The sequence below is a fragment of the Festucalex cinctus genome, chromosome 6 (genome assembly GCF_051991245.1).
Source record: "Festucalex cinctus isolate MCC-2025b chromosome 6, RoL_Fcin_1.0, whole genome shotgun sequence".
NCBI classification, from domain to species: domain Eukaryota; kingdom Metazoa; phylum Chordata; class Actinopteri; order Syngnathiformes; family Syngnathidae; genus Festucalex; species Festucalex cinctus.
This window is the reverse complement of record NC_135416.1, coordinates 3,748,933-3,775,310: the sequence shown is the minus strand read 5'-3', so window position 1 is coordinate 3,775,310 and position 26,378 is coordinate 3,748,933. Positions and strand designations below refer to the sequence as shown.

At 42.6% G+C, this 26,378-nt stretch overlaps 1 protein-coding gene across 1 annotated transcript in view; it reads right to left on the bottom strand.

The window, feature by feature from the left end:
- dchs2 (dachsous cadherin-related 2) overlaps nucleotides 1–26,378 on the bottom strand; it is a 32,753-nt gene that overhangs the window by 1,431 nt on the left and 4,944 nt on the right. The window contains exons 3-23 of the mRNA XM_077525120.1: nucleotides 26,017–26,217; nucleotides 25,014–25,245; nucleotides 24,664–24,900; nucleotides 22,047–22,476; nucleotides 20,814–21,400; nucleotides 20,447–20,634; nucleotides 19,297–19,396; nucleotides 19,038–19,207; nucleotides 16,585–17,407; nucleotides 15,442–15,681; nucleotides 13,762–13,896; nucleotides 13,408–13,617; nucleotides 11,734–12,594; nucleotides 11,293–11,409; nucleotides 9,779–9,990; nucleotides 9,508–9,659; nucleotides 9,214–9,344; nucleotides 8,328–8,614; nucleotides 7,989–8,130; nucleotides 4,003–6,646; nucleotides 3,799–3,879 (exon numbers count right to left, since the gene is read on the bottom strand). Of these exons, the coding sequence (XP_077381246.1) occupies nucleotides 4,251–6,646; nucleotides 7,989–8,130; nucleotides 8,328–8,614; nucleotides 9,214–9,344; nucleotides 9,508–9,659; nucleotides 9,779–9,990; nucleotides 11,293–11,409; nucleotides 11,734–12,594; nucleotides 13,408–13,617; nucleotides 13,762–13,896; nucleotides 15,442–15,681; nucleotides 16,585–17,407; nucleotides 19,038–19,207; nucleotides 19,297–19,396; nucleotides 20,447–20,634; nucleotides 20,814–21,400; nucleotides 22,047–22,476; nucleotides 24,664–24,900; nucleotides 25,014–25,245; nucleotides 26,017–26,217 (7,851 nt within the window). The 3' untranslated portion in view covers nucleotides 3,799–3,879; nucleotides 4,003–4,250. The remainder of the gene's footprint in view (nucleotides 1–3,798; nucleotides 3,880–4,002; nucleotides 6,647–7,988; nucleotides 8,131–8,327; nucleotides 8,615–9,213; nucleotides 9,345–9,507; nucleotides 9,660–9,778; nucleotides 9,991–11,292; nucleotides 11,410–11,733; nucleotides 12,595–13,407; nucleotides 13,618–13,761; nucleotides 13,897–15,441; nucleotides 15,682–16,584; nucleotides 17,408–19,037; nucleotides 19,208–19,296; nucleotides 19,397–20,446; nucleotides 20,635–20,813; nucleotides 21,401–22,046; nucleotides 22,477–24,663; nucleotides 24,901–25,013; nucleotides 25,246–26,016; nucleotides 26,218–26,378) is intronic.

Sequence of the window (26,378 nt, the reverse complement as noted above, 5' to 3'; positions counted from 1 at the left end):
AAAATAGAACGTATTTATACGTTTTTGGGAGCAAATGAGTTAAAGTGAAATATATCATATAATTAAATTTTGTTCATATGGTAAAAAGATACCTTTTTTAACTGAACATATATTTGGCATTTGTAAAATATGTGCATATAAATTTACCTATATGATAAATGTGAAATTAATTTCTAGTTTTGTAAAAATTCGTACAAAACTTACATAAATTACATCAAATAAATGTGCATGATGCACAAGTATATTTCAACAGTAGTTTTAATCTAACAATATATTTTGCCATTTAAGGCTAAAATGTAGATGAAAAGACGAGTAAAGGCAGCAAAAAGTTAGCGATCTGCACTGCTGCCAGATTTCTGCTGCCATCTGTTTTCTATCATGTAGCAGCAGCAGAAAAAACCCACAACATGAGTGATTTGATTGAACCCAAATGTGACGCTTGCGGCAATGTGGCTGCTTCGTGTATCCAACTTTGACCCGCGCGCTCTCTCTCTCTCTCTCTCCCTCGCATGCCCACTGCCAACTTAACCCCACGCACACACAAACAAGCACACGCACTTTCAGCAGCCTTGGCCAAGAGGCGCTAAAACATGTTCTCAGTTTCTATTCCGACAGCTAAAGTTTCTAACAAAATATTACAATAATCCTCGCTGGCTTCAAACTGTGGGGGAGAAGAATCGGAGGGGACGAAATAAATAAATCTTCCCTATTGTTGAAAAGCTGGCATATGGATGCTCACACTTCCAAAATATTTCTTTAAAATATTTGTCAAAAGTGAGTTTTTCTCCGATTTTGCCACAACTGTGTTTTTTGTCTGATGTTTGGTTTTATTTGACTTGATTTGAACTGATGCAATCGGCATGTAACTATGTGATGTCAAGAATCTTTCATCTCTTTACATGGTCAGAAGCCAATCCCGTTTTACCCGCGTGGTCGTCAGCAGCGAATCAGATGAATCCATGTCAGTCCTGTTTCAGCGACCTATCAGGGTTTCCCACGTTTGGCCGCAGCCAATCAGATCCATTCACTGTCTATATAAGCCTGTCTGAGAAGGGTGTGCTTTGTCGGATTATTACCACCGTTCCTCTGTGCAACTCTCGTTGTTTCTCGTCTAGTCAAGTTATGCGAATAAATAGTTAAAATCTTATTTGTGTCTGCGCTTTGGGATTCCAACTCCAGAACATAACAGATTTGTGTAAATACCAATGATGTTTTCCTCTATAGACGTAACGAGAATGTTTTTGTAAATACAGTACCAAAACATCAGCTTTAAAATCTTTGCTGACCCTAACATACACATTTTTATTACACTGAAGATATTTTAGAATTTTCAAATCTAGAAGCTCGTACCCCACCAAGGTGGTGAACATTTTCAGACGAATGTTGTTTTTCACGCCAGGGTTCAATTCAAGCTCGCAGCGTTTCCTAAACGTCCTCTAAACAAACAGTCTTAACGGTTCTCTAAACTGGTCTTAATTATTTGTAAGAGAATTAAGAAACATTTAGGAAACGTTGCAACCTTGTATTGAACCCTGACGTGAAATCAACATTCACTAGCATTGCAAACATTCATCCCTGAGCAGGATACGGAAATGCGCTTACATTTGGAGTGGTCTAAAAAGCAAACTTTCACAAATGTTGAAAAGAATTTTGTCTACCATAAACTTAATATTTATGTTTTTGGAAAAAATAAAACACCACAATTTAGTCTCCGAAGCTTCTTCAAGGATACAAATGTCGAATATTCAACGAATCTAAACAAAAAAAATCTAACCAACATAATCTGTTTTTGGTACAGGAACGCAATAGTTGTTATGAGGTTGAAACACGAGCTGCTCTAAAAGCACTTGAAGTTATTTCATGATGACAGTGAATGATAACAATCCAGCTTCTCCATCGGGAGCATGCGGGAAGCACTGAGGCCGACGTTCCACATGGTTTTCATGAGAGGCGAGGTAAGGAGTTCTGCCATTAATTACCTCCACCAAGGAGGTCAGGCGTGCTTTCCGTTTGTTTGTTTGCGTGACCGTCAGCGGGATTGCGCAAACTCTCACTGGCGCGCGGCCTTTTTCAACGTTTCATTGCTAACCAAGTTTTTCGTCTTTTGTCATCAACATTAAAAGACTATATCGTTGTGTGTGGTTTGTTTTTAAACTTTAACTATTCATCATCATTAAAGCAATTATACTAGTTTTCCATCAACTGTCGACAACATTAAAGCACCAACAATTTTTTACGACACTGTCAACAAAGCAATTTCATTATAATTTTCATCATTCATCAGCAACATTAAAGCAAGTAAACTCTTTTCATTATTCTTGATCAACATTACGGGACTTGCTATGTTAGCTATCATTAAAATTAACTTTTTGACCGCCAAAAACGTTTAATGACATATGCGAAAATCCTAATGAATGCCGCCATAAACGGTAATTGACATCAACTACTTTTTTTATTTTATTTTATTTTTTAAATCAATGGGCAGTGCAACGTCCTGTAGGGCGCTGCCTAGTCAATGGAGTTGTGAAATCCACAACACCCACTAAATATGGCCAGCAGATGGCAGCATTACATCTCTGAAAATGCAGAAAAAGTATGTTTGTTTTCTCCTTATCTCTTTCTATTTTCACTTATGTCACTCAAATTACTTATTTTCAATGGTCATTACTAAAGAACGGAATAAGGGAGAAAGTAACGTACTTTTTTTTCCAGAATGAAAGAATGGAATCCAATCTTTCGTATGGTATTGTACAATATTCGGTTTGCCTTGAAAAACGAGTGAAGATGTCAGCTGGCACTGTTGTTTTCCATCATATATTAGCAACAATAAAGCACCTACACTACGTATTGAACAGTGACGTTATTATTCTAATTGGTCACTGCACATTAAAGCACTTTCATTTCATCATTTTCCAGCAATACTATGTACCTATTTGCGTATGTACGTATTCAACAATAAAATACTCAAATATGTATCATCAACATTAAAGCACTAACAGAATACATCATCAATATTAAAGCACAAACACTCTCCAACTGATCTAAGCTCATCCAAGCACTTTATTTTCCTAAACGTTGCCGACTGAGTGCGTGATAGCGATCCACTTTTAGGGCCAGCTTTGAGTGAGTGTTTTGGGACCCTCCCGCCCCCAAAAGCTTTTTTTTTGTTTTTTTTTGTTTTCTCCTCTTTCTTTCTCCCTGTTTGGCCAGATCACCTGATACGGTGAGAGATCTCCTCCATCGGTTTGGAATCACAAATAGGAGAGAAAGAACGACGGCGCACACGGAACGCGAGTCAATAAATAACGGCGCACCTCCAGGTGATTACATGGAAGGTCAGGGCCAAAGTGTTTATTGTCTCTGCCGAGACGTCTGGTAGCGATTTCAGCGGCTACAACGTCCCGACATTTGCTTTTAACCTGAGCAGTAAAATAGGGGTGGGGGACGCACGCTGGATGAACTTCCACCATTTTGTAACATCCTACAACATGCACAGATTGCAGAGAAACATTTTGTACAGTTGTATGTCAAAGGTATTGTAGAGTAATTTTAATCAGTTGAATCCAGTGGTAGGTGGCGAGTTTCATACCTGGGATTTCAGTGGGGACTTAATGCTAATGCTAAAATGCTAACTGTGTGGCATTTTTGCACATTTGAGGATGAATAGCATTATTTCTAAAAGCAAGAAACACAATTCCATTTATCTTCAAATACATCAACTCCAAATAACTTTTACCCTCTACACTCAAAATCATATTTATCAATATAAAAACTTTAAATAAAATACATCATACTCACCAGAAATCTGGATGCCGACCTCCCTTCTTTGCTCCTGCTTCTCTATAAGCTAGGTTAGCGTCTCTGTGAAGAAATCAATTTCTGGGTCGCAACAAGCCAGCCAGAAACCGTGTTGGTTGATATAACTTCCACTTTTTAAGGACTACTAAAAACAACAACCTTGTGCACAAAGTATTTCATTAAAAAAAGAAATCTCATTTAGACCTTGAAAGTGGCCTTGAAGGGAGTTTGACATCTACACAGTCGTATGTAAGTTTTTTGTTGTTGTTTTAATCAATCTTTGACACTTTGTAGAGCACGAACCACCAAAGCCCAAAAACTAAAAAAAACAAAAACAAAAAACACAACAAAAAAAAAGAAGTCATACTTGTGTTAGTTACAGAGCAGACTTTCTTGTATGTTACAAAGCTAGTATTTTACAAGTTCAAAATACACTAAAGCTAAACACTTGCTCATACTTGAATTTCTGCCTCGAGCAGGCTTGCGGTGAGGGGCCCCGAGTCTAGCCTGATACCCCCCACCCCGGCGTCAGATACGATCGGAGAGGCACTGGGGGTCCTGATGGTGAGTGACGACAGCGAAGGGGAGAATGATGGCGTCATGGCCGTCGGCGTGAGCCCCGTGTTCCTGGCCAAGGGGGAGTAGGCGTACCTGGGGTAGGAGGGCCGTCGCCCCAGGTTGGGTGCCCGCGACGGTTTGCGGGGCAACACGGTCCGCACCCCCGGCTGGGCCACGGATGTTATGAGTGGAGGCGGGTGCGCTGGGTCCTCGGGGCTCGCTTGGAGCTCCTGGTCCGGGAGCATCCCGATGTCCGTGAAGACCGACGCCAGGGTCTGGAAGCAAGGCTCCCAGTCCAGCAGGTAGTCCCATGTGTAGCCCCCATCCAGACACTCCAGGGAGGACAGAGAATCTGCAGATTTCCCTTCTAAATTCCTTTCTCTAATCCGTACAAGTAGTCCCTCACCGCCTCCTTCTTCTTTGAAGTGGTGCAGACTTTCCGTGCTGGCCATCCCCGAGACCAAACACACACCGTCTGGGTTTTCCAAGGTCCGTTTCCCGTCTCGTTCACAGCAAGGATACTCGTTGATCCACTTGATCTCCTGGTCCTCGGCCGTCTCGCCTTCCGCCGATCCGCGACCGCTCCAGTTGGACGGCGTCTGGCGGTTGGACCCGTCGCAGTTTTGCATTAAGATAGCAGGTTTCATATCCTGCAGAGAGAAGGCGCGGTCCAGTTGGTTCAGGTTGGTGGTCGTCTTTTTGTGACCGGCCTCTTTGAGTTTGGATCTGAGCACCAGGCCGACGAAGAGGACGAGGATCAGCAGGACAACGGCAAGCGAGACGCTCAGAGTGAGCATGTGCCCGTCGAGCGGCAGCCCGACGATTGCCTCGGCTGAGCTGGAGACATTGACGTAAACCTGACAGGAAGATGTCCTGGACACTGGACGGGGACTTCTGGCGGACACGGCCAACTCTAGCACGTCCTCACCGCCCCGTCTGCGGAACATGGGTCCCGACGCATTGATGGCTCCGGAGGTTTTGTTGATGGAGAAGAACGGCGGTGGGTCCAGAAGAGAGTATTCCACAACCCCATCCGCACCTCCATCCTGGTCCAGCGCCATCACAAAGCCGACCGTGTCCCCTGGCTTGGCATCTCGGGGCAAGAAGAAGTGGTAGTGCTTCTGGGTGAAGAGGGGACTAAACTCGTCCACTCCTTTGACAGAAACGTACACGTTGACCGTTGCCGCCTTGTCACCTTTGTCCCGTGCTTCTACCACCAAGCAGTACTCGCCCTGACGTTCATAGTCCAACGTCTGCCGGGTGTGAACATCACCAGTACGGGAGTCCACAGCCAAGGCGGACTCCTTCCTTGCCACCCCATCAAAATCTTCAAAACAGGAGGACAGGACGGAGTAGGTAAGTTGTCCATAGGCGCCGACGTCTTTGTCGACACTCCGGATGGAGCAAACGTGGGAAAACGCCGGGAGGTTTTCCAGCACGGAGCAATTCAACGTCGGGAACAGGAAGAAGGGACTGTTGTCGTTCTCATCCAACACTGTGATAAAAACCACGGCGAACGTGACCTTCCGATCTTCCGTAGAATCGCCGCCATCAGACACCCGGATGGTGAGCGCGTATTCGGAGTCTTCCTCGTAGTCTAGCGAGGTGTTGACCACCAAAAGTCCAGACTCAGGGTCCAGCTTGAGGCGCCCTGGGCTGTTCCCCGAGATGATGTCGTAGCGTAGCCGACCGTTGACTCCCGCATCAGGATCGGTCGCATTGACCTGCACCAGGCTGGTTCCCGCGTGGCTGTTTTCGCTGACTTGAACGTGAAACTCTGTACTCGCAAAAACTGGCGCATTGTCATTGCAGTCTGAGACGGTCACCAGGATGTCGGCGGCGCTGCTGAGACGTGGGGTCCCTCGATCGGATACTCTCACAGTGAGCGCGTAGTCCTTCACGGTTTCGCGGTCCAGCGGGCCGCACAGTACCAACTGGCCGACGTTTATCACCCGATTTTCCACCTGTGTCATTTTGACTTCCAAGCAAAAACGCCTCTCATCATTTCCGGCAACGATGGCGTAGTCCAGATGTGTGTTTTCGGGGCTCCAGTCTTGGTCAGACGCAAAGATGGTCAGCAGCGTGGTGGCGATGGGCGCGTCCTCCGAGACGGTGACGGTGTAGACATCTTGGTGAAAGAGCGGTGTGTGGTCATTGGAGTCTAGAATTAGAACGTCGACTGTGGTGACGGTGGAGAGGACGGGATCTCCTCCGTCTCGGGCCTCGACAAGAAGACGAACGGGGTTGCTGTTGGCGGTGGCCTTGATGGGCTTATTGGTGAAAATGGATCCTGAAAGACACAAATAAAGGGTTAGCATTGCAAGCTAGCATATTTTCGTGTTTATTACTGTTTTTGACAGCACTAATAAAGATACATCTTGCAGAGGTGCGTTCTAGTCTAAAGCAGCGGCAAAAATCTTCGTCTTTACTTCCTGGTAGGCTGCGATGTCATCACTTCCAAATAAGGGCACGCTGGCCACCGGGGGCTCATCGTCATTTTGTGCAGCTGCGAAACCTTCCACACTGAGTGAGTGCAGTGTGAAAAGGGGTTAACATGGCAGCATCCAATCATCAGAGCAACATGCTACGCTAATATTAGCTGCATAAAAGCTACAATGATACGACAACAGATCTGCTCAAACAGCAGTGGTTTATATCGTCCTTTTTTTGCACTTTGAGTTGTTTCTGTCCATGTTAAGGTGCTATATAAATAAAGTTGCCTTGATTTGACTACTCTGTGTGGTATCTGCTCGACACACTTGGAACCTTGTATGACAAACAGTACCAGGTAAGTATACCCTCCAGTGGAAAAGTGCAATGTGAAAAATGATCATTTGCTACTAAAATGTTATTTATATGAAGTGTTAGGATGGCTAATATGGTGCCATAAGACATGAATTGTTAACACATGCTTTGTCTTGTTAGCATTACCCGTGTGCCACCTTCACTTTAACCAAAACCACGTGTACACAATTACAACACACTCGAGTGGCAGCAACGTATTCCCTCCACCGACAGATTTATTATCCGGCTTCAGTGCCCTTGCTCTGCTGAATTGTCGACATGTTGGCCTGATTCATTTTCACTGGGCTATTTATTGTTTTGCAAACATAAAGAGGCCATTTTTACCAAGGGAAGTCACGTATCAGATGGCAGCATTAGTTTCACTTTTTGCACTCCTTAACATAACGCCGGGCAAATGCATTATTCTCATATTTAATGTTCAGGTTCCCGAGCCCGTAAATTACCTTTGGGGGAGGGAAAATAAAAAAATAAAAAAATAAATAAATAAATAAATAAATAAATAAAAAATAAAAATAAAATAAAAAATAAAAAAAGAGTTGCTTACAGGGAATTTACATGGACAAAAATTGTTGGAAATGATAGGTGGTAATTCTTTAAAAAAAAGGACTTACTGGTGTGGCACACGTATCGCAGCATTTTAAGACGTTTTCTGCAGGTCTGTGTGTGCTTTGACAACATTCCAAAAACACAAAGAAGAGACTTGGATGCGGCCATTGCACAAATAACTTCATTGTTGGAACTTGTATTGGGTTCTTTTTCCACAACTGGCATTGTGATTCTGGTAAAGGGAAGACATTTCCATGAAAAAGGCTCGTTAACGTTCTTACCAGTGTGCGATTGGACGGAAAAGCCTTGCAAGAGAGATGAGAGTAGCCTGTAGGTGATTTTGCCATTCAGTCCTGAGTCCTTGTCGGAGGCGGACACGTTCAAGACAAATGTATCCGCAAGAGCCAACTCTGACAACTCCACCTTGAAGAAAAATGGAACAAGCAGAACATGACACATACTTAAAGCCACTGTGCCCCAAATAATTGCAGAGTTGTGCGTCGTTCCACCTGAAAAATTAAACACTGTACCTCATGCTTCCATTCTTAGAGTCACTGAAATAATTCCCATTCGCATTTTGAATAAATAAAGGTCACACCTCGACTTTTTTCCAAACAAACCTGGTACGAGACCTGGTTGAAGACGGGGCTGTTGTCGTTGACGTCCAGCACCCGGACTTTCAACTCCCCCGAGGTCCGGTGAAGAGAATCCGATGCCCAGATGGTCAACGCGAGTTCAGCCTCTTCCTCAAAATCCAAAGCTCGGGTCAGCGTGACCACGCCGGTGTGGCGGTCGACAGCGAAGGCGTCTTCTACGGCGGCGTCTCCCGCAAAACTGAAGGTGATGGCGGGGCCGAGGTCCACGTCGTTTGCCGTCACTTGCGTCACCACGTACCCCGCCGATAGATCTATGGAATACAGTCGACAGTTCATTTGCTCCCAAAAACATAAAAATACGTTCTATTTTAAATGTATTAACTCATTCAACCCCAAAAACGTATAAATATGTTTTTAATTAATTTGTCCTTCACTCCCAAAAACGTATTTATACGCTTTTTATGTTTTTTTTTTTTTTTTTTTTTTTTTTTTTATGCTGTAGCATACAGAAGGCTTTGATGCAGCTTCTGATCTGAAGAGGTCGCTTAAAGCAATGGTCAGCAGGTGGCAGTAGAGTATAAGAGATCAGCTAGGGTCATGTTGCAACAAGTTATTTTTTGCCAGTGTTTTCAACAGGATTGTGAATAATGATGAAACTTAGATATATTCTAATGCTAATTTCTGCTAGACGGAAACAGATACAAACATACTTTTTTTTCTTGATAAAAGAAGAGACTCTAAACTTTCTTTTGGTAGGTTCCATGTTTTAATAGCAATAGAACACAATATTCTGTGGGCCTTGCAAAATCAGTCAAAATTCAGTAAAACAGCCAGGAGCGAAGGGGGTTACTTCAGTGAAAATGGCTGCGAGTGAATGAGTTAAGGTCCCGTCAGTGGGTGGTGGTCTTACTCTCGGATACGAGCACAGGTTCCATGAGGGGGATGGCGGGACTGTTGTCGTTGATGTCCACTACTTGGAGCCAGATGATGGCGGTGCTGTTGAGCGGAGGGTTTCCTTTGTCTGACGCCTGCACCACCAACCTGAAATGTCACAAAAAAAAAGAAAAGAAATCATCCATCCATCCATCCATCCATCCATCCATCCATCCTCACATTTACACCTGAGGACCAATCAAGTTCTCATTCATGATTCACACTCTGGTCTTGGACCAATCATGCGCTCCTGTGAGTTGTGTTAGTGTACTTGTACGAAGACGTGATCTCGCGGTCCAGCATCGCGTTGTTGGCGAGGATCCCAGTAACTGAGTCCAGGTTGAATGCATCATTATGGTTCCCGGAGATGATGGAGAACTCGATTTGCCCGTTTCCCCCGCTGTCGGCGTCATGGGCAAAAACCTGCCAACGGATATGAAAGAATTGGGTAGTTTGTATGTTACTTGTATCTGCGGTCACAATCCATTTTCTTGCATATGTATCCTGTTTAGCGTGCCGCGTGTGTGTATAAACATGCCTACCTCCATGACGTAGGTATTACGCACTAGGCCCTCCCACACGGCAGTCCGGTAGGCGCCCCGTTGAAAGACGGGGGCATTGTCGTTGGCATCCTGCAGGGTGACGACCACCTTGCAGTGGGCCGTCCGCCGCCCATCCTCTGCCAGGACCACCAGCTCCACTCGGGGGCTCGTCTCAAAGTCCAAGGTGTTGTCCTTCCCGACCCGAATTTCACCTGACACATATGCAACACAGGTCAGTCAACATATTACATGTTACATGGTATTAAAATGAGAAAAGGCATTTTGGCCCTTTTAATTTACAGTTGCTTTAAACAGGGGTGTCAAAATAAGTGCATTAATTTTGAGTTAATTTAAAGTTCCTTTAATGCCACAAATTTTTTAAACGTGCAATTAATGACCACCACTTACTTGGAATGTGGACTGTACATGTCCACGTCAAAATTTAGCAGTATTAAATTTAATCATAACGCACATATTTGTGGAGACTGGGGTCAAGTTGCATTTTACAATTTTAAAAATGTGCAGAATTTCACAAGTTACTTAATATGAAAGAAAAATGCACTGAGCTGTCACCAATGTCTTACAAATGCAATTATGCCATCTAGTGGCAGAAAAAATGACTTCAACACAAATCAATATCACACTTGTTTTGTACAATACATTGTTTTAATTTTAACTCAATTTTATGAATTTTTATGAAATTCTTGTATCAATGACTAAAATAATCACGTAACTTTTATTAGTTTTACAGTCATGGCTGACTGAGACTTTTTTGTGGGTTCCCTCATGAAATACATGTCGACCAAATTCCACGATGCTAAGCAAAATTGTCATTTTGAGGCTGAATTATTTTAAACATTTTGAAAGTCGCTACTAAGCCAAAATGACTGCATGGAATCAAAATGGCAGATTTCCAATACATTTTCAAGCATCTTGTCTCATGAACCGTTTTGTGGATTTACTTGTAATCATGATAGACATGCCTACCAAATTGTTGTGTTTGACTAGCTTTTGGTGAGATAAAATGAGGTTAAGGTAGCTTACCAATGTTTGCGGGTTTTATAGAGCTGGATGAAGTTAAATGTCATAATTTTCTATTTTATTTAAATTGCGAGTCTTGTTTGCTGCCAGTCTTATTCTTCTCAATTTAAGGCAAGCAAGTCATAAACTTGACAACTTAGATTTTATGCGAGTTATGTGATATAAGTCCCTCACCTCTGGGAAGTAGTAAAATCAAGAAAACACAACACAAGTATCTCATTATTCTCTCATATCAAGATGTTATGGGATGCTGGAACACGATCCCCAATCGTGGGGCCTGGAAACAATTCAGAGATGTAGCGGATAATTTGCGCTTGGCAAAGAAAGTTGGCACAAATATTTTTCTGGCAAAGTTGTCTTTGTGGATGGCGTCATGGAAAATAAAATGGCCGATTAGAAGAGAACGTGAACTTGGCATATCAACGGTAGTTACGAAGAAGGCTACAGTTGCCACTACCTCTGTGTGTCGTTACCTGTGTGGGAATCAATAGAAAACACGCCGTCGTCGTCCTCGCGGAATATGGCATATGAGATCCTTTCCAATTGGTCATTGGCTTGGTCACCGGCGTCAACCGTCGCGATCCAAGTGCCTGAAAAACACTATTTATGTAGTAATCATGCGAAAACAGGGCCCTGGTACCCCTAGAGTTGGTAGGTGTAGAAAAAAGATGTTTAGTGAGAAGTGGTTATATGGCTTATTGAGATGTTTTTGTGGGTCCATCTAATTTTATGTTTTGCTTTTTTTCCCCTGGAAGGTGCTTGGTTTCTTAAGAAATTTTTGTGGTTTACTCATGACAGACATGCCTAGCAAATCTAAAAAAAGATCTTTCTCTGATTCTGGATCTGGACTAAAATCTGTTCACCTGAAGGAAAAAAAAAAAACTAATAACCCGGAAAACAACAGTGCCACTTACCCGCCTTGCTGTTTTCCATGACGGTGGCGTTGTAGAGTTTGCGCGTGAATTGAAAGTCTTCGATTTGTCCTTTGAGGTGGACAAACACCAGGCAGCTCGACGTCAGCGCGGGATTTCCGCGATCCGAGACCGCCACCCGCAACTTCCTGCCGGAGAACCCGGCCCTCGCCCGCCGCCTCATTGAGATTTCTCCCGTCTCTCCGTTGATGTCGAACAGGTTCTCGTTGCCATCGGGCAAAGAAAAATGAAGGGTTCCGTTGGGGCCCAGGTCGGCGTCTTTCGCCGTCACCGTGGCGACCACTCTGTTTGGAAGCATCTCGGCGGAGACGATTGCGTTGACGGGGTTGCTCTCGCAGACAGGTGCGTTGTCGTTGACGTCATCCACCAGGACGATTACGGACACTAGTGAACTCAATGGGCCTTGGGTTCCGCCGTCTGTTGCTAGCACTTTGAAGGAGAACTGATCTTTGGTCTCCCGGTCCAAGGTCTTGGTCGTCCAAATGGTCCCGGTGGTGGCGTCGACGTCGAAGGCGCCCTGGCTGTCATCGCCCGTTAGCGAGTACGTCACGTCACCGTTTGACCCGTGGTCGGGGTCCAGGGCGGTGACGCTCAGGACCGCCACTCCAGCCGGAAGGCCTTCGCTGATTGAGGCGCGATAGCTGTCCAGGGTGAATGCCGGCGCGTTGTCGTTCTGGTCCAGGAGGAGAAGTTGTAGCTGCGTGGTGGAGCCGAGCGGGGCGGGGCCACCGTCACGGGCTTGGATGGTCAGCGTGTAGTTCTGATGGTTTTCGCGGTCCAGGATCTGAAGGGTCTTGATGGCCCCTGAGTGGCTGTCGATAGCGAAGACGCCGTAGTCCTCGCCTGAAGACAGTCGCACAAGTTACATAGAGTGTGGAAATAAGATTATGGAGAAAAAAAAACAAACAATTTTATTAAAAGAAAAATATCAACATTTTATTAAAAATCTATTTTTCAATTTCAAAAATTAATTTAATCAATTTATTAAAAAGAAAACCAAGAACACATTTAAGATGAAGTAAAGCTTTTTATTGAAAATAAATTAATACGATCGATTGCAAAATATTGAATGGAAAAATACAGATTAGGACTTTATACAACTAAGTGAAATTTTAAAAAACTATTTATAGATAAAATAATTGTTTAGAAGGGAAATGTGGCTTTTTATTGAGAAAATAATAGCCATAAAAACATCTTCATTGGAAAAATAAAACTATACATCCAAGAATACACATTTATTCAACTTTTTTAGTGTATAAAAAGAAAACTTTTTTTTTTTTTTTTAAATCAAGAAAACAATTGTCTCGAGATGAAATGCGACTTTTCAGTGAGAAAATATAATGAATAAAAACAGAAAAAAATGTGTCGAGAGATGATATATGATTTCCTATTGAAAAAAAAAATGAATACAATAAAAAAAAATGGACTTCTTATTGGAAAAAAAATACAATTAATTTGAAAAAATACAACTTTATTGTAAAGCAAATACGACTTTTATATAACTTAAAAAAATATATTAAATAAAAAAATCTCAAAAGGATACACTGTTTTTAATGAATTTAAATAAATTTTAAATAGTAAAATGATGAAAAGTAACATTAAACTTGAAATCCCCATCTTGGCAACATTCACTCAAAATCTGCCAACTTTCCTCACCTACGATGGAGTAACGAATAGTGCCGTTCTCGCCGACATCCGGGTCGGATGCTCGGGCTGTGTGCACGATGCCGGGCGGCAGGTTTTCCGGAAGGCTGATCTGGAAGGATGACTGCGAGAAGCCCGGCGGGTTGTCGTTGTCGTCCAGCACCGAACACAACACCGTGGCGATGCCGGAAAGGGGCTGCGGGCCGCTGTCACGGGCCTGGACTGAGGACAGGAGTACAGCATAAGGACCACGCAAACTGAACAGACTTTTGCTGTTACTACATTTCATGATCGGGTCCGAAGGTTCACCATGATATCAGTTTGTTGCTGCATTGGTGAACTAAATGTAATTGGGGGGGTTCCTACCTCGCAGGGTGAAGTGTGGCTGCCGCTCTCGGTCGAGGAAGGCCGATGTGGTGATCAGGCCGGTGTACGGGTTGATGCTGAAGAGCTCGTATCCAGGACCGGGTAACAGAGTGTACCACACCACCGCATTCTCCTCTGGGAAATGCATTCACCATGTGTCAATCATCCATCACAGAAAACATAAATCTCACCTTCAAGCTAAAGTACAGGTTTGGCAAAAAAAATCTTTGGTTCAAGACATTTCTATAACCAATTTATAAACATACAACCCTACTCTCTTCTGCCTATATATATATATATATATATATATATATATATATATATATATATATATATATATATATATATATATATATATATATATATATATATATATATATATTTTTTTTTTCTCTATTAAAAAAAAAGTTGTATTTTTTTCAAAAATTGTTTTCTTCCTTTGAAAAAGAACAAATCACACTTTTTTCTAAGTAAGTTGTTTTTCTACTAAAAACGTTTTTGACAAAACAATAAATTTTCAATTATGAATACTTTAATAAATAATTTAAATAAGTTGTTAACTCTATAATAATAAATCTACATTTTTGATGTTATTTCATTTTATATCTTTGATTTTTGCATCTAGAGAGAACTAGACTTTTTATTATTCTGTATGTTACAGATATATAGTATTACTAAAAAACAAATAAGATTTGTTTGCTGAATACAATTCTTTTCGAAGAAGTCATATTTTTCTAAATAAAATCCTATTTCTTAAAAAAAACAACACTTTTTTTAAAATAAATAAATAAAAAAAACAAACGTATTCTTGCAATAGAAATGTCACAAAAAAAGTATTTTTTTTCCGACTGTAATGACTTTTTTGTTAAAAAAAAAATTGTGAAAAAAATCTGATAAGTTGCATTTTTTTCCCAAACTTTTTTTTTTTTTTTTTTTTAATTAAAATTGTGCCTAAAGTCAATGTTTCTACATAAAAAAGGGTCCCATTTGCTTTGACATGAGCGTAATCCGAACATTTTAGGTCATTAATAGCTGACGACAACCACAGACTTTATTGGCACAGATGGCTCGGATTATAGACAATGACATCATCGCCAGAGCAGACCTTTGAGACCCCCACAACCACCACCATCACCTCACCCTCACAATCCCCCTTCAAGCCCCTACTTGCTGTTTTTGGACTCAAAGCACCCCCTACAACAACCCCTAGTGACCCCCACCGTCACCAAAAAAAAAAAAAAAAAACACCCGAACCCGCCGCCTCAGCAGCAACAGCATTCGAACAGAGCTGCACTGTCGGCAGCAGCAAGCCAAATAAATGGGACTCGGAAGGCTCCCCGTGTTAAAATAAACACCCGTGATTCGGGGTTAGACGTGTGAGATCATTTCTAGTTCTTCTGTTTATTTCTATTTTGCAAGGTTTTCATGAACTCCTGGCAAGGAATGATTGCATTGCAGTAATTGTATGGCAGGACACTTTGAGTTTTTACTCTATAGGTTATTTATATATGGTCAACTACAATATACTGTAGAACTACTGATTTGTATTCATGAACATCTGGTGATAGGTGAATTGCATTAATTATGACATTTCGGACTTCTGAACGGCCAGTCCATTCCAGGCCAAAATCGTCACGCAACATGAATCACTTGACAAGCGAAAACTCGTCCTCAAAGTACCTGAATCGTCATCGGTGGCGGACACTTGGACGACCGTCTCTCCGGGTTCCCTGTTCTCAGACACGCTGGCGACGTACACGTCACGAGTGAAGACGGGCGGGCGGTCGTTGCCGTCGACCACCTCGATGGTCAACATGTGGCTGGATGAGAGCGGAGGGAGGCCTGCGTCTACCGCGCCCACGTTCAACCGGTGGAACCGCGCCGTCTCAAAGTCCAACGGCGCTGAGAGTCGCAAGAGGCCTGCGCGATAAAAGCATGGACTGAAGTCAGTTTTTGGTTTGAGAACTTTCAAGAGGAAGGTTGGGAGGATTTGATTTTCTATTCAATTCAAGTTTATGAATAGCGCTACTAGTCAGCAGGGGGTCTCGGGATATGACGATACCGTGATTAGCGATATATCGATCAGTTATTAAATCCACGATAATCTGATTTAAAAACAAAAAACAAAAAAAAAAACCTCAAGACATAAACTGATGTTTTTTCAATGAGAAAATTGTTTCTTTTTGTACCACCACCGAAACAAAATATTAAAATTGGTGTCTTCTTCACAGTGAGTACTTTAGTATATATATTTTTCAAACAAATACAAATGTCTTCTTAACAGAGTCCACTTTCTACACACTATTGTCATGCAACATGTCAGTCAGTTACAGTCAATTGTTTCATTTTATAAAATGTGACAATTTTTTTGTCCAACATCGCAGAAGTAATATTGAATCCAATTAAATCAATATTAATATTCCTTAGAAATTGTGTGCTTCAAAAAGTCAAAACATAAAATATGTTTTCAAATGTTAAAATTGAAGATATAATACACATTTTTCAGAGAAACGTATGCAAAACGGAGTCAGTTGCTGGACAGATAAACACAAGTAAAATTAAGCTCATCAGTCTTCTTCGCCTAAAGAATTCTGTACATTTCCCTGCCACTATTATGAGGTGCGCCCCCTAGCGGCCCGCCAAGTAATTGCTCAATAAGTAATGAACAATGGAGTCGTTATAGTTGCTGTATATTAACTAGAAATATTGCGATACTTGCGTAGGCGTATCGATGATCTATCGGGAGACAAGGTATCACGATTTATCGCCATATCGATATATCATCACACTCCTAGTAGTCAGTCAGTAGAGGCGTGTAGGTACCTGTTTTCTCCTCCAGAGTGAACAACCCTCTCTGGTTTCCCGCCAGCATGACATAAGAGATTGTCCCGTTTTCCCCCTCATCCGCATCAACCGCCACAAAATGGTGGAGCAGACTCCCTTCCTCCGCGTCTTCTGCCACCCGGACCGCATCCGCCGACTTAAACGTGGGCTGATTATCATTGACGTCCAGCAGAAAGACCCTCGCCGCCACTGATGCGCGCCTACGCTCGACCCGCCTCTCGGCTTGGTCGCTGGCGGTTACGGTGAAGGCGTAGGCGGTCCTCGCCTCCCGGTCCAGCGGCGCCGCCACCGTCAATCTCCCGGTCCGAGGGTCCATATGGAAGGGGAAGCCCGGGGGCGAGGCGAGGGAGTACCGCAGGGCGCTGTTCGGGTATGTCCCGTCCTCGTCTCTGGCGCAAAAGGCAAACGCCAGTGATCCGAGGGCGGCGTCCTCCCTCAAGGCGAACACTATCATTTTGTCAGGAAACGACGGTGGGTGGTCGTTCACATCCTCTACAGTCACGAACACCCGCAGTGTTACGTTCCCGCCGGCGTCGTCGTCGTCCTCGGCGAGCACAGTCAGCAAATATTGCGCGGCCGCCTCGTAGTCCAGAGGCTGGTAGACGTAGATGTCGCCCGACTGCGAGTTGACGCCAAAGCGGGAGTCCTCATCGCCATCCGTGATGGAGTAGCTCATTTTCTTTCTGGGGGACACGATGATAGCAGAACCAATCATAGTGCCAGGCGGGTCGTCTTCTCGGACCCACAAACGTCTCTTGATTGTCGGGGAGGCGAATTCGGATTGGTCCTCTGATCCATACACCTGGAAAGAATAAAGTGCTGTTAGATTTATTTATTGGTTGGTTGTAGATTAGAATACACCGATTATCGGCGTCGATATGGGGCATTTTGACAAATATCTGCATCGGCCTTTTTACAAATCTGAAAGCCAAATAGCGAATTTAAGGTTTTCATCAAGATTTGTAGGATGTTCACAGACAGTTTTTACTTGTCGCAATGACATTATGAATACATTCAGACAATTTTTCACTGTCTGCGAACATCTTTTGAAACTTTTTTCTGACGAAAACTTCAAATTAGCTACGTTCGCAATTTCACATGTATTTGTTGCTCAGTGAGATATCGTGACCTTTTCATTCATGAATTTATTTGAATTTCCACCTAATAAAAGATAATGATGACACTGGGAACTTCCTACACTTTTTATTTTAAAAAATTAATACATAAATAAATAAAATTCCATCCATCCAACTATCCATTTTCTTGACCGCTTATTCCTCACAAGGGTCACGGGGGGTGCTGGAGCCTATCTCAGCTGGCTTTGGGCAGTAGGCGGGGGACACCCTGGACTGGTTGCCAGCCAATCGCAGTAAATAAATAAAATTAAGAAATTATTTTGAAATTTTGAAAAACGTAATTTACAGTAGAAAGCTTTAGAGAACTTTAGTAAAAAAAAAAAAACTATTTACTTGCTTAGTTTTTAATTTAGCTTAATAGATGCCGATGACCTTGAAAGCTCCCTGCAAGTTTTGTTATTTTTGCTTAATTTTTTAAAACAAAGCCGTCTATTCTTTACATCAGGGGTGTCAAACTCATATTAGCTCAGGGGCCACATGGAGGAAAATATATTCGCAAGTGGGCCGGATCGGTAAAATTGTAAAATATTTTTTAAAACATTGCCGTCAATTACATGCAGATTTTCGCTATTTGTGGGCCAGCCCTAAATTGTGGGGCGCATCTGTACAAATATTGTCCCAAATTTTTTTTGCATAAACCTGCATATTGTTCACTGATTGTGTGGCGGGTGCCGTTAATGAAGTTATAAGGATGTTAATCCTTGTCATATATGTAGTTGAATGTGTGTCTTATTCAGCATGTTTGTGTTTGATTCATGTTTTTATTTTTTAAACAAACTAACTTTAAATTGTGTTTAAAATAACGACATTCAGAGCAAGTCCATGTACAAGTTGCATTGCTCAACTGAGACTTACTTGTGTAATTCTGAATTTATAAGCTTTGATTGTGGCCGGCTGATTAATTGGGCCGACATTACTTTTTTTTTTTTTTTAACTTTACAAAACTATCTCGCGGGCCGGATTAAACCCCATGGAGGGCCTGATCCGGCCCCCGGGCCTTATGTTTGACACCCCTGCTTTACATGTTTAAAATTAAAAGAAAAAGTACATAAAAAAAATGTTGACACCAATATTTTCTCTTCTACGGTAAATGAATATCGGCTTGAAATATCAGTTATCGGCCTCCTTGACTACTAATAATCTGCATATCGGTCCATCACTATTGTAGATAGATAGTTGGTAGAAGAATCAAACAGATTGATGTGAAAGAGATCCGCAAAAACGAGTCCAGCAAACTTGTGCAACTGGTTGAAATTGGATTTCATGTCTCGTCAAGCCACACAAGTGTGCCTGTACCTGCACGTGAATGAGTGCAGTGTCCTCTAGTGGTGGTGATCCACCGTCCATGGCTGTCACTTGGAGGATGTAAGTCGTTTCCGCGCCGCGCTTGAACAGCGTCGTCGTCCGGATGTCGCCGCTCTTACCGTCAATCTCGAAATGTCTCAAATGTTGACCTTCTGCACCGACTGATAGACACACGGATGAAGGTTACAGAAATGTCCCGTGTCTAATTATAATAGAAACAACGTACTTAGGTTCAGTAGAACGAACTTACCAGTCAACAATGAGAAAGTGACCGTTCCATTTTCCCCCGCATCCAAGTCTTTGGCAAATATGTTTGTCACTAAGGATCCAGTTGGTATTCCGGATGATATCTGACATAAAAAAAAAAAAAAAAAAAAAAAAAAAAAAAAAAAAAAAAAAAAAAGTATACAAATTTGAAAGGAACTTTGCAATAATATGTTCTCCACTAGTCTAAACACGGTATTGTGATTAAAATTGCAGAAAACTGACTTATACAGAAAACTGCCCGTTTTTATCCTTCTCAGGAGGACGGCAATTTTGACACATGCTGGTGATGGAAAATGACATCACAGTATACCTCAAGGCTCAGCTTGTGAACGTCACATGACCAAACCCAGGAAACAGGTGATACTTGACGGTCGTGACTAGGAATGCAACGATACTGGCAATATCGCGATATTAAAACTGCCGCAATATATCGTTGTCGTCATGTCACGATATTAAAAGCAGCACTTCTGTTAAAAAAAAAAAAGTTAGGTTGATTTCCATTTGTGAAGTAGCAGCTCCCCCTGGTGGCTATTTTTTTTTTAGTGCAGTGTAATTTACACAAGGCATGTTTTGGCCCTTCTCTGTTTAAAATCCACGTTAATGGTCAAATGAAGGGCAAGGTAATATGCTTGTGAACCGAGTCAATATGTGGAGGAACTCATTGTGTTGCTAATGCTTGTATTAGCGATAGTAGGTTGTTTAAATGCATTGTTGTGATGTAAAAAGCACAATATTGTGTGTGTGTGTTTTTTTAGTACGAGTTCTCTCTTTTTTTTTTTTAACAATATTGTGACCTTTTTTGCATCACCTCCCCACAATATGGTGATAATTATCGTATTGTGATGTTTCGTTACATCCCTAGTTGTTACCTGAGCCCTTTGCATTATGATGTCATTAGCAGTTGATAAAAAATACCAAAATGGCCGCCGCCTAAAATGGCTGAAGATGGGTGGATTTTTCTGCTTATTTAATATTTCACAAACACAGTATTAATCAGAATGTTTAGATTGGACAAGGAACATAGAACACATAGTAAAGATTGCTTTTACTTGATTCTCCACCTCAGTGTAAAAAAAAAAAAAAAAAAAAAAAAAAAAAAAGTCCACCCATTCACGTATACATATAACGCTCACCTGAACATTGCGCTCCTTGCTAGCGGGCAGGTGCGTGAACCGCGGCGCGTTGTCGTTGACGTCAGTGACCAGGATGTGGACAGTGGCGGTGGCATTGCGTCGTGGGCTGCCCTGGTCGGCAACCATTACCTGCAGGGTGTGTTGGCTGTGCTGCTCCCGATCCAACTCCACCCAGTTGACGATCTCGCCTGCGCACGGCAGCAAGTTGCGGTCGCATGACAGTTAGTTGAAGATGCGCCATATAAACACACAAAATGAATTAAGGAAGGTAGAAGGTATGTGTAGTTTGAAGTACTACTTTACAGTAGAAAACTTTGTAGTTAACTCTGTAGTTAGGTAAGTAAAAGGTAGTCGGTTGCATCTTCACCCGTTTCAGCATTGATGCGGAAGAACTTCCCATCCGAGAGCAGGATGTACGACAGCTGAGCGTTTTTCCCAGCGTCCCGGTCGGTGGCCGTGACCTGTCCCACCAGACCCTGAGGCGACGGCCCCTCCGGCAGGACCAAGTAGTACGTGGCCCTGCTGAAAAGCGGCGCGTTGTCATTGACGTCCAGCACCAGAACCACCACCGCCGCCGTAGCGTTGGCCTCGCCCGACTTGGCCGCCACTCGGAAGCGATAGGTCGATTCCCGCTCGTAGTCCAGATCGTCGGCGAGGTACAACCAACCGCTTCGGGGATGGATCCGAAACGGAAACGGTGGCAAGCCCGCTTCCTCCTCCAGGGCGTAAACCAGGGCTGCGGTGTCGGAGGAGGCCCCGTGGATGTGGTGGGCCTTCACCTGGATCACCCTGGAGTCCCTGCGGTAGCCCTCGCCGATCTCCACCTGGTAGACCAGCGTCTCGAAGGCCAGGCCGTCGCCTGGAGTGGCCCGGTCCACGTTTACGGTCAGCGTCAGGGTGGCGCTACGCGGGGGATCGCCGCCGTCTTCGGCCATGATTTCCAATTGCATCGGACTGTATAAATAAAAAAGGAAAAAAAAAAGTGGTTATAGTGCTCAGGCGGCATTTCCAATAGGGAGAATTACTCAAAATTTCAGGCCGTCACCTAAAATTCCCTTGGCGCTATTTACTACTTTCCTATTAGCATGGGCTTTGGCGCCATCTTGTGGCACATCACATTTTTTATTTTTGTATTTTTTTTTACCAAGAAACAATTTTTAATAGGGGTGCACCGGTTGATCGGCCGGCCGATTTATCGGCCCCGATTTCCTTCATTTTGGGGGTATCGGTGATCGGCCGGCCCCTTAAAAATAAACCGATCTTTTCCACCGATCTCATCTCTCTCCTCAGATGTCTAAAAAAAAAAGTTTCTTCTTCTGCTGAGATGATTAATAGGCTTTTATTTTTACTTGAGAGAAATACTTAATGTGTAGTTAAAACAAACCGTTTGCATAATTTCACAGATTTTGTTCAATGTTTTTCAAAAAAACAAATTGGAACGCTGAAGGTGGCTGCTTATTATGAAGAAAAAAAAAATGGGATCGGCAAAAATCGAACCAGGCAGGTCAGACTTTTTAAAAGATCGGGCATTGGTGATCGGCCGGAAAATTGTGATCGGTGCACGTCTAATAACACAAAAAGTAATTTTGGTAAGTCATACCTTTCTCGAGGGTCTGTTTTCAGGCTTTGGTTGAGCGTGACTGTTCCGAGGTTTGCGTCCACCGCGAAAACCTCGGCATGGCGACCTCTCAGGTGATAGGTCACACGCCCATTCGCTCCACTGTCATCGTCGTGGGCGTGGGCGATGTACACCGTGGTGCCCGGCGCGGTGTCTTCCGAAACAAACACGGCATCCCGGACTTTGAGGAATACGGGCTGCGCGTCGTTCACGTCAGCCACGGTGACGTTGACCCGCGTTCCGCCGTAGACCGGCGAGGATCGGGCGTAGGCCTGGAGGAAGAGCAGGGCGTACGGAAGGGTCTCGTGGTCCAGAGGTTTCGCCGTGCTGATCAGGCCCGACTTGGCGTCCACGCTGAACAGACCCTGCGGGTCGCCGGAGGACATGCGGTACGATACAGATTCTGTGGAGTCTGCGAAGAACAAGGTGATTTATGACGGTGGGATGTCCACTAACGTGCGGACGGGTTTGGAGGATTTTGGACCCTTCAGGACTCATTATTGGAAATTTGACAAAAGAATAATAATCACGATAATTGACACAAAGGGAAAAAAATCACTTCTTCGTTGGTACCATGCCGTTTACAACACATTACATTACTTTAGCCTTCAGTATCGGTTTAACTTTACAACAGAGGGGGAAAAAAAATCACTTATACATAAACAATAATATAAACGATGTCAAAATTATTATTATTTAAAGTTCTTGTAACGCCACTAATTTCTGTAACGTGCGATTAATGACCGTGTCTGTCCATTACTCACTTGGCAGACACGTCCACGTCAAAATTTAACAGTACCTAATTTAATAATAATACATAAATTTGTGGAGACTGGGGTCAACTTGTACTTTACAATTTTAATAATGCGCAGAATTTCACAGGTTAATTCATGTTCAAGATTAGATAGCTCTTTAATATGAAAAGAAAAATGCACAGCAGTCACCCGCGTCCTACAAATGCAATTATGCCATCTAGTGGCAGAAAAACGACCTCAACGCTAATCAATATCATACTCGATTTTTACAGTACATCTTTTTAATTTTAACTCAATTTTATGAATTAACTGTCTCAATTCAGTTGAACTTTTTCCCACTTTTATGTTAACGAGTATAAAGTACAGACAGATATTGACATAAAAGCTGTGATTAATCATGAGTTAACTACTGAAGTCATGCAATGAATTACAATTAACAATTTTAATCACATGACGCCCCTAATATATATAATATATATATCTATAGTGTGCGTGTCCATAAAAAAATCTGTGTCCCCATTTACACAAACTTCTTTCCGTCCATTGGTGAACCTAAAGTGCTCGCAAAGCAAAGAGTAATTACAGTGGAATTAACCCCTTAAATGAAGTGTTTGTCGCATCACACACTTATAAGATTACAGACTACCTTAAAGACGCCTAGGACTAAACTTGTTTCTGATTTAAGCTTTAAGGTTTTAATCCATTAATTAATGAGGTGGCCTCATGTGACTGCTCTGCTGCCGTTAAGCTTCACACACTGCCAGGTTTGTCCTTTTATCTCGAACATACACGAGCGCACCTAAATTTGTTGGTCACCATATCGTTTGTCATCTGTTGATCGACTTAAAGGGGATTAGAGATTAAAGGGCAGCCTTCATTTGGCCTTCTTCGCGCCTGGAAGACACAATGGCACTTTTTAAAGAACACACGTGCGCGTAGGATAGAGTGATGTTTACGCAAATTGTTCATCAAAGACTTTATTGTCTGATGTTGTTTACAAACACGTTATGTTGATGTGGTGCCTTAGATGATTCTGAAAAGATATTGGGTATGTCAGACTAAATTGTCATTACAGTTGGGAAAAACAAATATATCGTTTTTGTTTTTTTTTTAAAGGTCATGCTGTCTTTGATGTTACACTGTCGAGATTTCATCACCTCTGTCGCCTTTGATCATTACAAAAACGCATACATTAGTTATGTCAAAGACTTCATTACGTTTAATGTTGAAAAACAAACAAACAAACAAACAAACAAAGAGTTGTTTAGGACCACAGTGACGTTGATATTTACCAACATTATACATCAAAGACTATCTTTGATGTCTATTAAAGCCTGTCGGGACTCCAGCTTTGCCTTTGATGATCACGAAAATGTGCACGTTATATCAAAGACTCCTTTGCCTTTGGAGAAATACAAAAGTTTGTTACAGGCCACACTGTCTTTGATGTTTACCAAAATTATACATGACAAGACTGGATATGTCTTTGATGCTTAGAAAAATGCATGTCAGGATTTCAACCTTTGCCTTTTATGAGTACAAAAATGCCCACGTGTGGTAGGTCAGACTCTTCATGTCCTTAATTGTTGATAAAAATAGAACGACTCATTGTCTTTGATGTTCAGAAAAATGTGTACAAAGTTCATTAAAGGTCAAATTGTCAAATGTTTACAAAAATGCATAGGTTAGTTACTAAGGATTCATTAGCGATGAAGATGTTTTCTATGTTTACAAAAATGCACAAGTCTACGTTAGGTACGTCAAAGTCTCTCCATTGTCTTTAATATTTACAAAATGAGCACATGTGAAGACCAGGTTGAATTCAGCCGGGCGAGAAAACGTACCCGATGGGTTTGTGGCCCGCACGGTGCCCACGCTGGTGCCCGGCGGGGCGTCCTCTGGCACGGTGAAGGCGTAGCGAGATGTCTGGAACGCGGCCGGAGTGTGGACGCTCGTCAAGACATCGACGGTCACCTCGGCCGCTCGTACCGATGACACGCCCCCGCCGTCCTGCGCCGAAATGCCCAACTTGATGCTGGCGGCGCCCAGGTGGGTCAAAGAGGACGTGAGGAACAGCATTCCTGTTGGGAAATATTATGTCGTGTGTAATAATGATTTGAATAAACTTTACTGCTGCTTCAGAGGACTTACGCACACTAAAAGTCGTCCGGTTTAATCCCGCAGTTTTGATTACCTGTTTGTTTATCGATGGCAAACAGAGCAGACAGGTCGCCGGGCAGGATGTGATAGGCGACGTGGCCGAAGCGACCGGCGTCGACGTCGGTGGCCGCCACTCCCAGGATCTCTGTGCCGGGCGGCGCGTGACTGCTGACGCTGGTGGCGTAGTGCTCAGGGTTGAACACCGGCGCGTTGTCGTTGAGGTCTTGGATCTCCACGTGCACGTACGTGTGTGCGCGGAGACCTCCCTACCGAGCCAAGAACAGCGAATTAACAACAATATCACAGCTTCATTTAGAAGCTGTTCATTTTACCAAACGTCAAATACAAATTTATTTGATGTACCCTGTTCACTCGTTTGTAAACGGCAAAGAAAATTAGTCTCTTGATGCACCTCCAAAATGTATTTTTCTTAACATCGAGGACAATTTAGTCTTCAAACAGTTTTTGTGTACGTTTCTCTCAAATTCAGTGTTTTTCTAAACAAATGAGTCTCAAATAAACCATTCCTGTGTTTTTTTTTTTTAAATCATCAAAGACAACCAAAACTATTTTACAGAGGTAAAATACACTATTTTGTAAACATCATCTTTAACGAACCCTAATTATTCATTTTTAAAGATCAGAGACTTCGAACTGTTCAAAACACATTTTGTAAACATCAAAAACTCTCGTCCTAATTATCCTAAAAGGGCAAAGAGTCTCTGATGTACCTAATAAAAATAGTGGAAGAGAATCTAGTCTTTGACGAACTGTTGGTGCAGATTCTTTGAGATGTCAAAGAAAGGCACAGTCTACCGTAACTTATGGATTCATTTTTTTAATCTCCAAAGCAAACTAAGAGTCTTTGTTGTACCAAATATCATCATTTCTGCAAACATCAAAGAGAATTTAGTCTTTACTGTACCCTAAATATGCCACATATTTGTTAATATTAAAGAAAAGTTAAGAATCAGCAATGATCCTAATATCAAAGACAAGCTTTAAGTCTTTGTTCTTGTGTGCATTTGTATACAGACCGGATCCTCTGCCCTGACCAGGATGTCATGGACAGTCTGTCCGGCGTCTCTATCGATGTCCCTGGAGACGCACAGCTCTCCAGTCCGCGAATTAATGTGGAACAGGTTCTGGTTCTGGTTCTGATTCGACTCCTCAAAGTCATCAGGCAGGGAATAGACCAGAACACTAAACTCTGGACCGTCCGCATCGTCGGCCACAACCTACGAAAAAAAAAATACAGGAAATCCAAGTAGTTTAGTGTCCAGTTTCCTTTACATTGACGATGACTCAGTCTTAAATTAGTAAAGTCAAGTCAAGTTTATTTATATAGCGCTTTCAAAGATGACTTTTTTTTTTTTTTTTTTTTCTCTAATGCTATTAT